The sequence below is a fragment of the Lynx rufus genome, unplaced genomic scaffold (assembly GCF_022079265.1).
Source record: "Lynx rufus isolate CCGP_SWC_20201006 ecotype Redwood Valley unplaced genomic scaffold, mLynRuf1.p SCAF_1, whole genome shotgun sequence".
Classification (NCBI taxonomy): domain Eukaryota; kingdom Metazoa; phylum Chordata; class Mammalia; order Carnivora; family Felidae; genus Lynx; species Lynx rufus.
The window spans coordinates 49,885,431-49,902,796 of record NW_025814823.1 but is presented as its reverse complement, the minus strand read 5'-3'; the positions used below and the strand labels follow the sequence as shown (position 1 = coordinate 49,902,796).

Genomic DNA, 17,366 nt, shown 5'->3' with positions numbered 1-17,366 from the left:
TATTTCTGGTTTAATAGTAGAGTTGATTTTCCATCTCCTTGTTCCTGTATTGACATTGGTGCAAAAATAAACTCACAGAAATTTGGGTCTGGATGAGGTCTTATTGACCATCTATCTCGCCCCCCCCCCCCCTTTCCCTGGTAGGGGAAACTCTCGGATGCAGAATATCACAAATTCCTGGCAGAGCTGGGGGTAGACTACAAATCTCTCGATCCCTAGTTTGGCTGGTCTTTTTCATTATCATTGTTTTGTGTTAAAGATTATGTGCTGCTACAGGATAAAACCTTTGCCTTTATTTGGCATGAAATCCTCATCAGGCTCCATACGACATGGTCAGGTTCCGCACATTGGCATGATTCACTGCTAGGGTATGAATAACTAGATTTTGCACCTAGACTGTATAGTTTGAGGTGCTCTATGGCATCTGGAGACATTCCTGACCCGTATATTCACTTCCTAGTTGGGTGAGCACTGAGCAGAGTGAAAAGCTATGGCTTTCCTCTTTTGGGGTACCATATTTCAAGTTAGCAACAGGAATTTACTAAGCCTGTAGCACTCCTAGAGAACTTTTATCAGGATTCTAGGTAGTTGTTTGCTACTATTTATTACCTCTGTTTGCTGACGATAGTCACTCAGTTTCTTCTGAGCACAGAATACTTTCCCAGTGGTCACATGGAAGAATTCTAGTAAGAACAAAATCACCATCACTCAGTCCTCCACTTAGGAGTTTACAGTATAATAATAGTGGGGGGGGGGGCGGGAAATGATGTTGAAACATTCAGTACCTACAAAGAGTCAAATTCATTAAAAATGTAGAAATGTACATAAAAAATACCAACACTGTCCTAGAAGAGAATGCCATTTTCCCAAAATATCATGTGTATGTGCAAGTACTAGACTGCGTTTTCTTTCTTTTGTGCTGCTTCTGATTGACCTCTCCAATTAAATGTCTTATAGGTTTTCATGTTTCTCTAATAACTCATTTCCTCACTATTGATACTTTATTGACCTTGCTTTATCAGTGTCTCCCTCCCCATGTGGGCTCTGAGTGTGTTGGCAGGGGCTGTATAATGTTTTATGTGTGTTTTCCATGTAACAATAAGCAAAAACAGAGTCGGGTATTGCTAGGTCAGTTCAGCAGGTGGGGCCTCTCTGCATCCCAGGTCATGGAAAGCTGTTGATAGTCATGACCTGAGAGAGAATATTAAAGGTAACTAGAATCTGTATTTCATGGTGCAGTTAACAAGTCAGATTATTTCTTCTGTACTCTACAGAGACACTTTGGAAACTTAGGAACACTTGGATTGCAAAATTAGATGAAAAGTATTTCATGAAATATGGTTAGTGAGGAAGAAGGCATCCATCTGTCTCAGGGTTTGGCCTAATAGCCGCTAGAAACATTTTGCATTTCATAGGGTTGAATGTCTAGCTCACTCTCCTTAGCTTTGGCCCTTGTCAGATACTAAGGCAAAAAGAAAAGGACAGGGGCCTAAGGTTGCTGGTCATGTGTTAGTACAAAACACCTGACTTCTTTCCCAAGATAGGTCAGGTGTTCAGGGTAGTCACTGAAACTATAGCATTTGGACTTTATTCTTTCAAAGGAAGTACTTGACCAGCAAGCTGAAATTCTTATGATTTAAAAAAAATTTTTTTTTACATTTATTTATTTTTGAGAGACAGAGAGAGACGGAGCACAAGTGGGGGAGGGGCAGAGAGAGTAAGAGACACAGAATCTGAAGCAGGCTCCAGGCTCTGAGCTGTCAGCACAGAGCCCAACGTGGGGCTCGAACTCACAAACCACGAGATCATGACCTGAGCCAAAGTCGGTTGCCTGACTGAGCCACCCAGGAGCCCCAAAATTCTTATGATTTTAACCTGTGAGTGTTCTGGCAGTATATCTCAAATAATTATGTGAAGAGAAGTTCCGGTTTTAGAATTGGTGCTAGAAGATTTAAAGATCTATCACGTATGTCTAAATGTGAAGCAGCCCTGAATATAAAATTATCTTCTTTCCCAAAGGTAAAAATTATCCAGAAAGTTCTTGTTTTTTTTTGTTTTCCGTTGGCCAACATAAGTATGTACTTTGTACCAGGAATCATTCTAGGTTCTGGGATACAAGGAAAAAATGAAAGAAAAAAAACACACACAAAAGACAGAAATCACTGCCCTCGTAGGGTCTACATTTCTGGCATAGAAATTATACAGGATGTTAAAAGAGATAAGTGCTATATAGAGAGAGTAATGAAGTGGGGAAAAATCCAGGGAATGGTGGCTATGTCAGTGTGCGTGCAAGCGCGTGCGTGTGCTTGTGCGTGTGTTTTGGTGTGGGGGTGGGTGCTGCCTCACAAGGTGGTATTATCGTGGATTTAATGAGGTGAGAGAGTGAGCCATGCAGTTAACTAGGGGAGGAGCGTGGAGCTCAGAGCCCTTGAGGGAGGAATGTGGCGGGCATGTCCCAGGAATGGCTCTGAGGAGGCCAGTATGGCTGCTGCAGAGTGTGAGGGAGTTTAGGAGTAAGGTCCTAGGAAATGGGGTTAGGATGACAAGATGAAAATCTAGGTTGACTAAAGGTCATATGGAGGAGATGTGGCCATAGGGCATATTTAATCTATACATTTATCACATGCAAATGGCGAGGGGGCCTTAGGGCATTGTTAGGATCTTGTCTTTTAGTGAAATGGGCAGCTTGGAGGATTTGCAGGTGAGTAATGTGAAGTAAGTTTAAAAAGGATTCTACTTCAGTTTAAAAAGGATCTTTTGGCTTTTGAGAGTAGGTTGAAGGGGGCAAGGGACACCAGTTAAAAGATGTGTGCAGTAAACCAAGTGAGAGATGAAGATTTGTATTCTGTTGTATGAATGTACCACATTTTAGCTGCTTGCTTTTTTTTTTCTTCAGTTTTATTGAGACATAATTGACATACAAGGTTGTATTAGCTCAAGGTGTATAAGGATTTGATACATGTATATATTGGAAAATGATTGCCAAAATCATTTTAACATCATTCACCACATAGTTACAGGTTTTTTCTTGTGATGAGAGCTTTTAAGATCTACTTCTGTAGCGACTTTCAAATATATAATGTAGTATTATTAACTATGGTCACTATGCTATATATGACATCCCAGAACTTATTTATAACTATAAGTTTGTACCTTTTAACCACCTTCACCCATTCCTAGCAAACCTCCACCCCTTACCTCCTTTGCCTCTGACAGCCACCAATCTGTTTTCTTTGTGAGTTCAGTTTTTAAAAATTCCACATATAATTAAGATCATGTGGTATTTGTCTTTCTCTCTCTGACTTATTTCAATTAGCATAATGCTCTTAAGGTCCATTCATGTTGCTACAAATGGCAGATTTCCTTTTTTATGGCTTGATAATATTCCACCATGCATTTATATTTAAACTGTACATTTTTTAAACCTATTAATTATGGACAGACACTGAGGTTGTTTCCATGTCTTGGCTATTGTTAATAATGGGGGTGCAGGTATCTTTTTTGATATAGTGATTTTTGTTTCCTTTAGATATATACCCAGAAGTGAAATTGGTAGATCATATAAAAGTTCCATGGTTAGTACCTTGAGGAAACTCTATACTGTTTTCCATACTACCTGCACCAGTTTACATTCCCACTGACACAACATGGGGATTCCCTTTTCTCCACATTCTTGCCGGTACTTCTCTCTTGCGTTTTTCAATGATAACCATTTGGTGAGATGATATATCTCCTTGTGGTTTTGATTTGCATTTCCCTGATGGTTAGTGAGTGTTCACTTGTTGATGAACATTTGGGTTGGTTATTTTGGGTATTGTGAGTAAGGCTTCTGTGAATATTTGTGGACTAGCTTTTGTTGTGGACATACGTTTTCAGGACTCTTAGCTCAATTTCTAGGAGTGGAATTACTGGGTCATGAGATAGATCCACATTAACTCCGGAGAAACTCCCCAAAGATTTTCTAATGTGGTTTTGCCATTTTACATTTCTGCATACAGTGTATGAGAGCTCCACACCCCAGCGGGTCCTTCATCTTTTTGTTGTTAGCCATTCTAATGGGTATGTAATGGTATCTTACTATGCTTTTAATATGCAGATGAGAAGTGTCTGGATCTTAATGTCCTTATCCAGAAAGTTTATTTTATCCTCATTGTTGAAGCATTGGTTCCTTTTAGCTGAGACTTATAATTAACTTTTATTTATTTATTTATTACATTTATTTTTTCAGTCCTGGTTGATATCTGTTAGTGTATACTTTTGTTTAAATCTCAATTTTTTAAAACTGACCCATCATTGTAACTTTTCAGACTACTCAAAGGATATATTATGATTTATTAAAGGCTGGCGGTGGCCTATTTAATCTCAGTTTTGTTTTTGGGAAACAAATGCATTTAAAATGGGAAAGTATAATACTGATATTAAATTTCTATCCTACTTTTAAGTCATTTATGTCTGACAGTGTAATTTAAGTTTTACCTTGGGTGTGGTCTGACTTCCTTTCCATATGTTATCATTTAGAATGAGAATGCATTCTGTGTGAAAAGAACAAGTCTGGGTAAATGCAAATGATCTCTAACTAAATACTCAACTGAGATGTGGATTTTAAATTCTTTTCCAGGTTCCTGACGTTATAAGCAGCATAAGGCAGTTATCGAAAGCTGCCATGAAAGAGGATGCCAAAGCCAGCAAAGACAACGAGGATGCCTTTTACAACTCTCAGAAGTTCGAGGTCTTGTACTGCGGAAAGGTGACCGTGACCCACAAGAAGGCCCCGTCGAGCCTCATCGACGACTGCATCGAGAAGTTCAGCCTGCACGAGCAGCAGCGCCTGAAGAGCCAGGGCGAGCAGCGCGGCGGCGCGGAGGCGGGCGATGACCCGGTGGTCTTCGAGGCCGCAGCCTCAGAAGTCCTGGCGGAGGAAGGGGATGGCCTCCCCAGCATCCAGCCTGCCTTCGCAGCCGCGGCCGGCCAGCCTGGGCTGCCCAGCTCTCGAGTTGGCTTCCCGGAGCGGATTTTGGAAGATTGTGGCTTTGACGAACAGCAGGAGTTCCGGTCTCGGTGCAGCAGTGTCACTGGCGTCTTACAAAGGAAGGTTCAGGAGAACAGCCAAAAACCACAGCCGCGGAGGAGACACGCCAGCGCGCCGAGTCACGTACAGCCCTCGGATTCGGAGAAGAATAGGACGATGCTGTTCCAGGTGCCGCCCCGGCGGGGTTGGGGGGGAGGGGAGGATGCGGGCGGGGCTCCCTCGCGCGGCGCCGACCGGGCCGGCCCCGCCCTGTTCCGCGCTCTGCGCTCGCTCCTCCAGTCTCCGCTCTTCCCTGCCCGAAGAGAAGGCTGGTGGAGAAAAGAGCAAAGGCGAGCAGAACAGGGCTGCGAGGAAGACCTGGAATGCGGATTTTAAGCAATGAGGGAACGGGACACGGAGAGACGGAGAAAAAAGCAATGAAGTAGATTCTCCTTCGTGCCCCCAGCGTTTGCCTTAGATTGATCTTAATGGAAGTTGTTGGCTGTCTCTTATACAGCTGCAGAAAGCCAGTCTTACAGCGGATTTAAAGATGTGAGTCTAGGAAAGTGAGATAGGCATGGGGTTAGAGAAAGTTTTCTTTAGAGAAGGAAAAGTCTAGAGACTCACAGGTGTATTTTCAGATGAGAACACACCAGTTCCTTCTGTTATACCCAAGAAGAAGGTTAAAGAAACATCATGGGCCTGACTCCTTACTGGATCCATTACTAAAATAATGTGGTACAGACTGTATTATAGATGTAAAAGATACATCTTCATTCTAAAAAGTAGTTTTCGAATTTGTACAGGAGATAGAAAATGCCAAGTTGCACCTAAAAGAAATTCAGTGAAAACAAAGCCCTGGAAAGGTTCTTTAGTCCTCAGCTTGTAAGATCTGACTTTTCCTGAAAAAAAAAAAAAAAAATGAGTGACTGTCCTTTTATCCTGTGGTAACGAACCCTAGGCAAGGAAATTCCACAGTGTACCTTGGTAAACAATCCCTGTGTGTAATCCTGACCTATCAGAGGTTCATGGGTTCTTTTGTTTTGTCCTCTTTTGTTTTTGATAACTCTAGGCATGTAATGAAAGTGTCCATGGTCTTTTCTTGGGTGATAACTCTCACTGAGCTTCCTCTCTTTTGGGGCTGTCGGATTTATTCGGTTTTTTAACTAGCAACAGGAATTGATGTTAATTTCTCTGGTTGTTGGTTTTCAAAAATTTTAACTAATCTGTCCAATTGCAAACACTATCTTTTGACCATTTGGGAGGAAGTATGATTATCAATTATAATAAAATAATTGGTGCTTTAGAAATCGTGAAGTGAGGAAAGGTTGCATGTTTTTAAAAAGACAATCACTTTTAATATGGAAAAAAAAAAAGGTTTCTTGTATCTCGTAACTTAAGACCTGTTTAATTTTCATGATCTTTGGACAAAAGGAGGAAATGTGGTGAGGCAGCCGATATTTGGAGTTGAAATACTGGTTGGATTGGGTGTTGAAGCACATGTGAATATGTGAGCAATTGAATCTGTATTACTATTTGGATATTTAATTGTAAAGTAAGATGTTGGGTCCTTGCAAGTTGAAATTAACTGGAATGTTTTTATTTTTAAGGTTGGGCGGTTTGAGATTAACCTTATCAGTCCAGACACTAAATCAGTTGTGCTTGAAAAGAATTTTAAAGATATCTCTTCTTGTTCTCAGGTACGTATTAAGGTACATCTTATGTTTGATGAAGCCAACTTAATCTTGTTTTTATTTAAAAAAAAAATTTTTTTTTTTAATGTTTATTTTTTGAGAGAGAGAGAGAGAGCACAAGCAGGGGAGGGGCAGAGAGAGAGGGAGACACAGAATCTGAAGCAGGCTCCAGGCTCTGAGCTGTCAGCACAGAGCCTGATGTGGGGTTTGAACCCACAAACCGTGAGATCATGACCTGAGCCGAAGTCTGGCACTTAACCAACTGAGCCACCCAGGTGCCCCACTTAATCTTGTTTTTATTTTTTTTTTTAATTTTTTTTTTTCAACGTTTATTTATTTTTGGGACAGAGAGAGACAGAGCATGAACGGGAGAGGGGCAGAGAGAGAGGGAGACACAGAATCGGAAACAGGCTCCAGGCTCTGAGCCATCAGCCCAGAGCCTGACGCGGGGCTCGAACTCACGGACCGCGAGATCGTGACCTGGCTGAAGTCGGATGCTTAACCGACTGCGCCACCCAGGCGCCCCTAATCTTGTTTTTAAATTAACCATCCAATAACTAGATTTAGGCTCCTTCAAATTTTACTATTTTTTTGGAATTTTAATTTTTTAAGTGGATTTGTCTTAAATAAGAGCTTTTGTGTTTGTGTCTCTGCTGATAACAAAATCCTGTCCAGGTCCCTCAGTATATTAATAGTTGGTCCTCATTTTTGTCTTCTCCTTGTAATGTCACTTCATCAGATACCTTCCTCTGGTGGAATTTTTGTGGCGGAGAGTTCTTTTGGACATACCTTCACAGTTAGTGTTCCTCAGAGTCTCGGGCAGTGGGACTTGTGGGTATCACTGAGTCATGTTTGCTCTTTATATCCTAGTAGGTAGTAAAAGGAGAACTAGTACTTTCAACTTCTTTTAATGTAAATGCTAAAGTAGGAAAAACAACGTTTTGGTATATTTTTGTTCTTCGTTTATTTTTAGGTCACAAACTGTGTATTTGAATGTTTTGAAATTATTGACACAGCTAAATGTGTGCAATGTCATAGTAGGCCTACACCAGTGTCCACAGTAATAATTTACAATGTCTGTCTGAAAGTTAGAGCTTCCTAAATATATTGTAAACACAGAAAGAGTTTTTGAAGATGTTGGAGTGGAGAGAGTATCTAAACCTAAATATGGGAAGGTTAATAATGCAAGGATGCCTCAGTGGATGCCTCAGTGGAGGCCTCTGGAATAGAAAAGGATTAACTTCTCTCCTAGTGGGGTGACTTAGGTGCACCTTTAGGGACCTAGATCTTGCCAAGGTCCTTTTCTGTATTTTAATGTTGAAAAATCAAGACTACCAACAAAAAACAAAACAAAACAACCCCAAACACACAAGACTACCCATTTATTTTTATTTTATTTTAATTTTTATTTTAGAGAGTGTGTGAGCAGGGGCGAGGGGCAGAGGAAGAGAGACTCTCTGAGACACTCAGTGCAGAGCCCTATGTGGGGCTCCATCCCACAACCCAACCCTAGGACCGTGATCTGAGCTGAAATCAAGAGTCAGACACTCAAACCGACTGAGCTAGGAAGGCACCCTGAGACTTCCTATTTATTTTTAAATTTCAGAGTTAGCATTGCCATAGGTATGATAGTTAGACATTCTTCCTTTCAAAAATGACAAGCTTTTGTACATCTTGTTAATTATTCACCTTGGCCTCAGCTAATGCAGTTTTGCTTCTAATATTCTAATATTTGTTATATTACATGGTGACATAAAATAATGTCATGAAGGTAAAAACTTTCTACTTTAATAACAGAGAGAGAGAGAGGCAGCATCTTTATAGGAATGATAAATGGTAATTTTCTAAATTCTACTTAAAGGACCAAAAATGTGGTAGAAAGATTATATTCACTTTGAAAAAAACAAAAAAAAAAAGTTTATTTATTTATTTAGAGCAAGAGCATGAGCAGGGGAGGGGCAGAAAGAGAGGTAGAGAGAGAATCCCACGTGGGCTCTGCACCATCAGCACAGGGCCTGATCCAGGGCTTGAACCCATGATCTGCAAGATCACGACCTGGGCCAGAATCAAGAGTCAGATGCTCAACTGGCAGAGCCACCCAGGCACCCCTGAAAAAAATAGTTATTAAGTCTTGTAATTACCTGCCTACTGGAGAGTCCCTGCAAGATCATAAACTTTGTGAGGGCAGGTGTCTTATTTTGTGGTGTCTCATTCTGTAAGGCATCAGAATAAAATGTTAAGATATAGCTTAATAGTTAAGTGTTCAATAAATGTTGAATGAGCATTTTTACATGTGGGACCTTGTGGCGAGTATAGAGGAAGAAGTGATGTACAAACCAGTGTACTTTCTGCCCCCCAGAACACCAACAGTCATTCTAAAAAGCTATGCCTCTCACCTGTCCAGTCCTCAGACCTCCCAGTAAGAAAACTAGCAATGATCATTGAACATCCAAAGGGGGGGGGGGGTGGCGGGTGGGTGTAAAAACAAAAGAAAAAAACCCCAACCAAACCAAATATATAAAACTAGCAGTCCAAACATGATTTTTGCTTTTCCCCCTCTTTTTCTAGAGCAAGCTTTGTTTTCTAACCTTCTGGTGCAGAAAAAGAATTAAACATTTGTGGAAAGGCCTTTGATGAGAATAATTGTCAACTTAACCTCTGCTCCTCACTGAGTGCCCTGCTCTTATTACTTCTCTCCACACTGAACTGAACTGATACAATGTGGCCACATTCAGCAACAGACCTGCTTTTTAACGCATGCACACCTACAAACAGTTTCTTTGTGCAAATCTATAGGACTGTGTCCCTGGCAAGCATAGGGAAGAAGGGAGTGGCTTTTCTTTTCTGGAGACATTGCCACTGCTTGAAGTCTCCCTAAGTTAATGAGGTGCTATGAATTTTTCCCATTTAGTACTAAGCTAGTAAAAGATATTTTTTAATCTCTAAGGAGTTGTGCCAGATGGAGCTTACTTTTACCTCATAAATTGTAACCTCATTCCTCCTTATTGACTTTTTTCTTTGGTCAGAATTGATTTCCCTTATTCATATCCATTGGATAGACTGAGCATATTACAAGATATGTAATAGAGGTTACCGTTTATCAAAGTTATGTGCTGGTGACTATTATAGATAATTCTTAGTTGTAAATTTTGAAAATTGCTGGCATAGGTACCATTACTACTACTATTTTATAATGAGAAATGGAGCCTTAGAGATCATTATTAGAAACCCAGCACAATGTCTCATATCTTGTAGATGGGTTGAAGTAAGAATGAAGCACAAATCTGTCTGACTCCAAAGCCTATTTTCTTTTCACTGGGATTTAGGTGATTGCACGACAACTTTAAATTTTTTGTCTACCTGGCTTTTTAGAGTACTGTGCTTGCTATTAAAATAACAAGGTGCTGTCTCCTAATTGGTTATGTATGGATTCAGCCTGGCTGAAATTGACAGATGATTCACAATTTTTTTTTATTAAGCATAACTGAGGTTATTTAGCCTGCATTCAGAAAGTACAGTGACTTTTAATTTGGATAATTGATACCTGCAGTAATTTCATTAATATATTATTTTTCTAACCGTTGTGGCTCCTTGAATATCTATGCATATAGACAGGTATTCTAGTATTTTCAGTGCACACTTTGGGGAATTGCATGCCATTTAATTAGGGCATTGTTAGCTGTAGTGTTTCTGATTCTTAGCTTCATATAGACAAGAACAGGGCTTCTGATAAACTATCAGACTGTTCGTTCCAAGAAGACCAATAAATTGAAAACTCCATTACTTGCAAACACCGAGTAGCAGTTTTATTACAAGAGACAATGAATCACGCCATCATAGTTTTCTTCCTGTGGCCAGAGTCACAGCGTGCAGGAGTGTTTGTCTGAAACAAAGCAATCTGAATTGGTCTCTCCCTTTATTTTATGTGTCAAAAGACCACCACACAAATTTGCTATGTCATTATGTCCCCTATCCCAGGGTTGAGAAGGAGTAATTCATGGAAGCGTGAAAGCATAGAATTGATGATAATTTCCATAGTGTTGATTAAATGGACATATTCCAATGAACACTGTACTTTTTTCCCCAACTGTAGGGTATAAAGCATGTTGATCACTTTGGCTTTATCTGTCGGGAGTCACCGGAGCCTGGGCTGAGCCAGTATATCTGTTATGTGTTCCAGTGTGCCAGTGAATCCCTGGTAAGTGGTTGATCGTTGTCTGCTAGCTCCTGCCCACTCCGGCTACCAGGGTGCACCCAAGCCTCACGCAGCTGCCACCAGTGGAAAAGAAGAGGGCATCTAGAGACAGGTCTCTGCTGTTTAAGGCAGCACAATAGTAGAAAGACAAAAACATAGTGTCACGGTAATTTTTAAGCCTAGATGCCTTCTGGAGTTGAACAAATCCAGTCATGTGACCAGGAGTATTTGTACAAGGTAGGAAAACACTAATAACAGGAAAAGAGCTGTTCTTTTTCCCATTGCTCAGATAAGACGAAAAGGAAGACCACGGATCTCTTATTCTCTGAATTATTATAACATCTCAGAGGAGGTAATGCTTACATCAGCAGAGAAGGATTTGGCTTTCTTTCTTAATTAGCGACTGTTCTCATTTTTTAAAAACTTTATTTCTTATGGTCTTATTTTAGCCTTTATTTTCTTTCTTTGGAATTTAAAAGTTGATTCTTCTTTCCAACACCCTCCCCTCACTCCCTCTACCTACCCCTTCATGGGGGCAGCTGGAGCTGAAGAAATATTTAAGGCAAACTTAGAAATGCATGTGAGCAACTAAAAATATTTTGATATTTTTCCCCTAACATTTTTTGCTTTTTCTTCCACTTTTATGATCTCTCCTAACCATCTTAACACAAACCTTTAGCTCTGTCACCATACTTTGAAGAAAAATATGTCTGTAGGTATATAGTCTGCCTGCAAGCATTTCTCCTGGGGAAACACACACCTCTTAGATGTACACAACAAGACAGACAGCATTCTCCTCATTTCTTTGGTGCACATTGCCAGCATTTCTGCTCAACTCTGGCCTCCCATACTCCCCATATAGACACTGAGAGTAGGAAAAATGAAGAAATGGGAGTGAATTGGTACAAAGGCACTTTCTTTCTTTTTTTTTTTTTTTGAGTTTTGTTTATTTATTTTGAGAGAGAGAGAACGCAAGCAAAAGAGGAGCAGAGAGAGAGGGAGAGAGAATTCCGAGCAGGTTCTGCTCAGTGCTGGCTGCACGTGGGGCTCGATCCCACGACCGTGAGATCACAACCATGAGATCACGACCTGAGTCCATATGGTATCAAGAATCTGGGGATCAACTGTGTCAGCCACCTGGGTGCTCCAACAAAGGCACTTTCTGCCTGGGACCCTCTGGGATCTCAACCTGTTTCCCTGGGGAGTAGAGTACTCCCATCACTAACAATTTCTTCCTCAAGAGAGTTCCATTTACATTTTGTTCTCATGCTAGATAATTAACCATGCCCAGAAAAACTCCCCATGTTGAGATCCAGGTGACCACTGTGTAATGGGTCCAGTTCAGGATTGGAGATAGAAATTTGAGAGTTGCCATCATATAAATGATAGTTGAAGGCATGGGAGCAGATGAGGACGGGGAAGGAGAAAGAGAAAGCCAAAGAGAACAGTGACACAGAACTGGAAAGTGCCAGCCAGGTAAGCATTAGGTAGAAAATAAGGGCAGGAGAATATGCCGTCCTGCTCCCTGCTCACCCCTCCCTCCCTCCTTCCATGGTTCCTCTTCCTTGCTGAGGCTGAGTCTTCCACCATGTCGGGGATCCCTTACTCTTCTGCCTTTCCAAAACCTGTCCTGTGTTCCGTGTTTTATTTTAGCAGCTCCATTTACCCAGCTTCTGAATTTAGACATCATAAGGCTTTCTCCTTCACCTTCTGTATCCCCTTGTTCACCAAATCCTGTTAAGGTAAAGGTAGAAAAGTCCCTTATCCATTTCTCCTCCTTTCCCTCTCTGCCTGCTACCTGAGTCTGGGCATTCCTCTTCCTTGCTTAGGCCATCATCACTCTAGGGTCCTAACAAGTCTCCCTGCCGCTCACTGGCTTAATATGTCATCTGTCCACTTTGTGCATCATGCTCTAGGTTTTTTTTCCTCACAAAACTTCCAGGAACCAGATTATGCCTCCTTGTTAAAAGACAAGCTCAAGATTGTCTGGCATGGCAAAAGGGCCTTCCTCTTTCTCTGGTCCCCACTGGGTTGCCTCTCCCTTTCGTGACCGTATTCTCACATGGCCCGAGCTGGTCTCTGGGCCAGACAGCAGAGGCTGGTGTGATGATTGGTGTGAGGTTGCTTTCATGTGGTTTGGGACACATGGGATCAAGATGTTCAGTGAGTGGCTGGGGCCCACACAAGTACAGCTGACGTTCTGAGGTCACGGTTGGCTGCGCAGAGTGAGGAGTCTGCTGTGTGAGAAGAAGCCACAGCCAGGGCTCACACTTTTATATTGTCAGGAGGGAGGGTGACCTGGTGGGTCTCCAGGGTCTGTGCTGCTTCTGAACAGGGAGACTGTGCCATTCTTTCATCACCTGTTTTCACATTCTCTTTACTTCTTCATTGGATGTGACCCCAGCCTGGCCTTGCTTTACTGTCACTTACATCCCCTTCTTCTTTTCAGCTTTGTATTTGTGTACATCCTAGTGAAGCTTTTTTTTTTTTTTTTTAAGGAATTGACTTCTTTTAGTTGCTTTATTGCCAGTGCTCTTGCGACACATTGTTTATAGGTCCCTAACAGTTCCTATCAATGCCCACTCTTACTTGTTCACATAACTTTCTAGTCCACTAGATTGTGACTCATACAAGGCCACGACCACCCTCATTCTTGTTGTATCCTCCCACGTTTCTAGACTGGAGTATCAGGTGGTCTTTCAGTGTATTCTGAGTGAGTGTGTGACTCTTATTTCAGACATTTTCTAGGTGCCAGTTAATCTGATTACTAGTTAACCTGCACTGAAAGGAAAACTACATGAAACCTTATTCTCAATCTCTTGTACAGGTTTGGTTTTGTTTATAGATTTTAGTATTTTTGTTTTGTCCTCATACATGTGTTTGAAACAGGGAGTTAAGAGTAGATAGTCTGAGAATGTGCTGAATTTTCCACCTGAGGAAGCTCTGTGACTAAGGCCACAGCCCAGACAGGCTGAGAATGTCTTCCTCTTATACTGAAGCTGTGTCCAAATCTCCATTTGGGCATTGCTATTCCTTAGAACAGGGCTTTGCCGGAATCTTTTAAAACTTGTTGATTCTAATTTTATCAGTGGCATCTTAACTGAAATGTGGGGCATCAGAACTCCAAGCTAGAAGAAAAACTAAATGAGATTTCCTGTATTAAATGAGGATAGTTCAAGCAGCTGGTATATAGAACAAAACAGTTAATTAAATATTATAGTCTAAGCAGTGTTACGATTGATGTGGCTTGGCAGTTGTGTAAGACAAGGTATTGCAAAACCACACATACTGAGTTATCTTCTCTGAGTACAAAGAATACACAACTCACATTTTCTTTTCTTTTTTTGTAGCAGTTGCTGTGAATTGATAAACAATGTAGTAGTTCTCATGGCTCCTGGGGGTTTTCACCCCAAGTTTAGATGCTCAGTATGCCTTCCGTCCCTTGTAAACTAGCACTAGGCAGGTGGCTTCATCTTGTTTGACTAAAACCATGAGATTGATAGAAAGCACCACTTTTGCAGTCTCCAAAATTAGTCTAATAGGCCTGGAAAAAAATGGAAGTTGCTACCTATAGACCAAGGAAAAGTAAAACCCCACAGATGCAGACAACAGTATCCAGGAAAAGTATGGGGGGAAAAAAAAGGCTCATGCTCCCAAGACCCAGAATTTGTATGGAGTTTAATAGTTTACATTTTCCAGAGAATTGAACTAGGTAATCCTGTGAAGTCCTTACACATTCTGTGATTCTTACATTTACATTCTTAAATGCTATGAAATACCTAAGTTTGGTGCATAAATGTTTATGGGCATTATCTTCATTATGGATTTATCCTTGTTAAGTCCTTTACTTTTAACCTCTTAACATGACCTATGATATTTTTGTTGTTATATCTAGACTTAAACAATTAAGTTATTCATACTGCACTTGTTTGAACTTTTAGTAGCTCTGATCCCATGATAGAATTTATAGGCCATCTAAAAAAATGATGGATCTAAACAAGCAAAACATTTAAAATTTTAGAAGTCCGATAAAGTTTTTAGTAATATTTGTGGCTGGAAGAAATTGGTAGCCACATATTAGATACCATTGAAATGGGCTTTTGTTTCATCTAGAAATAAAGAAGAAAACGTGAAAGTTCAGTATTTCCATTGGAGGCCCTTTACAAAGCAGTATTAATAATTACACACAATAATTCCACATGAAAGCTAAGCAGAGGATTCATCCTTTCGGTGCCTTTAATAAATGAGAAACAAGAAAATAAAAACAAACATGTTCTCAAGTCATTGAAATTGCTTTTGAATACACAACAAGGCAAATGAAATAAAACTGCAAAGGCATTAAACATGTGGTGCTTTTGTTTTCAAGAGAGAGAAATTTTTATTTTTTAGTTATGGTGTAAGAGAGCAGACGTTATGAATAATTCATTATTTATGGAACAATGTGAAATTATTCACAAGCCTTTAAAAAATTGGTCACATAGTCAACTTAATAACGACTGGTTGCTCAGTGTTTGGATCTCTCCTTTTAGTAATATTAGAGGAATAAAGTTATTTCGTTGCTGGTTCTTCATACACTCGAATGCAGAAGTAGATGAAATCCTTTCTATAATAGCTTCTTCTTAAACCAGGCTGAAGGGGGAGGGGGAAAAAGAGACTTGGGTTTTCAATAGCCAAGCTGCCTCTGGTGAGGACCTTGGTGTCTCGCAGCTTCATATGGAGGTTTTAGACTTTGATCAGTGTACAGTATATGGGGAAACCACAACTCACATTGATGATTACATCAACAGGGGAGACGGAGCCTGAGGTCAGTGTAGCAGTGGTCGAGGATGACCCCAAAGAAACAACCAGTAGGCTAGAATGCTAGATTTACACTTCTTGACTGAGTCATTGGAAAGGCTGGGGGGAAACCGGCTCGAGGTTTTGAAACTGCTGACCTGGTGGTGAGACCCAGCTGTTCGCTAACATGATGTCAGAACTTCTTAGTGTCATAAATCAGAAGTGAAATGATAATAAATTAGCAGACACAGAGCAAGCTTCACAGACTTCTCTTGACCTGATTTAAATTGAACTTGTTTTCCCCCAGAACTTTGCTTAAACCCATGTTTTATTTGTTTTTACACTAAAAATGATCCAGAAGGATGAAATAAATAGGATACCTATTACCAGAAGTGAACATTTAACCTCTTTTGTTGCTCCCTATGGATTGCAGACAAAACTTCCCAAGGAGTCTGTTATACTACTTAATTAAAGAAAGATCTGATTGACTGTCAGTGACGGTGGAGCCCTCAGTGGAATTCAAAAATAGCATTCAAGTCATTAGTGTGCTACACCTTCACATGGCCTCACTTTATCCAGCTTCAATGATAGGATAATTGAAGGGCTAAGGTTACACTTGATATTTTCTCTCTACTAGCTCTGTAGTCATCCAATTCCCTCATTTATTATTTAGTCAAGCATCCACAACGTCTCACGTTGCCGTTGGACTTTCAATGTGTGACCGTGAAAGCAAACTTTTAGAGACCTGAGTTCTGTTTCTTCCTGTAGGTGGATGAGGTAATGCTGACTCTGAAGCAGGCTTTCAGCACAGCAGCTGCCCTGCAGAGTGCCAAGACCCAGATCAAGCTGTGCGAGGCCTGCCCCATGCACTCTCTGCATAAGCTCTGTGAGAGGGTTGAAGGTACAGTATAACTTGGCCCCGGGGCAAAAGCAGATTTTCTCTGGCATTTGGGAAAGTGAGAAAGTCACTCCTGTCATTGAATCGTTCTTTGTTTCCAAGTGAAATCAGAGCCCAAAGAGTCCTTTCTTATGTCCAGTCAGATTTGTGTGAGCAGTCTCTCTCCTAGGCGCCTGGCATTTCCCCCCACCCCCTCTTTCGTTCTCTTTTTAATTTTTTATTTTTTTTCTGAAGGCAGACTCGAGGAAGGGAGTTGGATTTCTCACAACTCTTAAGACTGCTGTGGACTTAGTGGGAACTGCCCAAATATTTGTCGAATGAGGGAAGAGAGGCAAAGGCATCCCAGAATGTCGACTGTTTATAGAAGTCTCTTTTTATTCCCCTCTCACTTGATGATATGTCCTTTTCCCTAAAAGTATAGAACTGGAATGAACCTTGCATGGTTTTTGAGGGACATTTGAAGATGACATGGATAATGTGATATCATAAAGCAGGTTTTTAAAAAAAAGTGTACTCAGGAAGGGGGAGGGGAAATGAGGGAGAGGTGACTCTGTGACTCACATCCCCTTTCTCCCCAGTATCTCTTACTAACAAAAAAAAAAAAAAACGGTTGAAAACAGCTTCACAAGAGAAGAAATGCAAGTCAGTAAACCCTTGTTAAGCATCTGCTATGTGCCAGGCAATGTGCTAGGCACCGGGGATACAGAAATGACTGAGATGTGGCCTGTGCCTTCAGGAGCTTACAATCTAGAGTGGAAGATAGGCATGTGAGTCAGTGAATGCAGTTTGGCATGA

The 17,366-nt window shown here is 40.8% G+C and overlaps 1 protein-coding gene across 2 annotated transcripts in view; it reads left to right on the top strand.

Annotated features, from left to right (window-relative positions):
- Positions 1-4,568: 4,568 nt before the first annotated feature.
- TBC1D4 (TBC1 domain family member 4) overlaps positions 4,569-17,366 on the top strand; it is a 66,578-nt gene continuing 53,780 nt past the window's right edge. Inside the window, exons 1-4 of one of the 2 annotated variants that reach the window (XM_047080682.1) lie at positions 4,569-5,197; positions 6,619-6,708; positions 10,796-10,900; positions 16,442-16,574. In XM_047080682.1, the coding sequence (XP_046936638.1) occupies positions 4,664-5,197; positions 6,619-6,708; positions 10,796-10,900; positions 16,442-16,574 (862 nt within the window). In that variant the 5' untranslated portion in view covers positions 4,569-4,663. The remainder of the gene's footprint in view (positions 5,198-6,618; positions 6,709-10,795; positions 10,901-16,441; positions 16,575-17,366) is intronic. The other variant, XM_047080674.1, reaches the window with a different exon arrangement.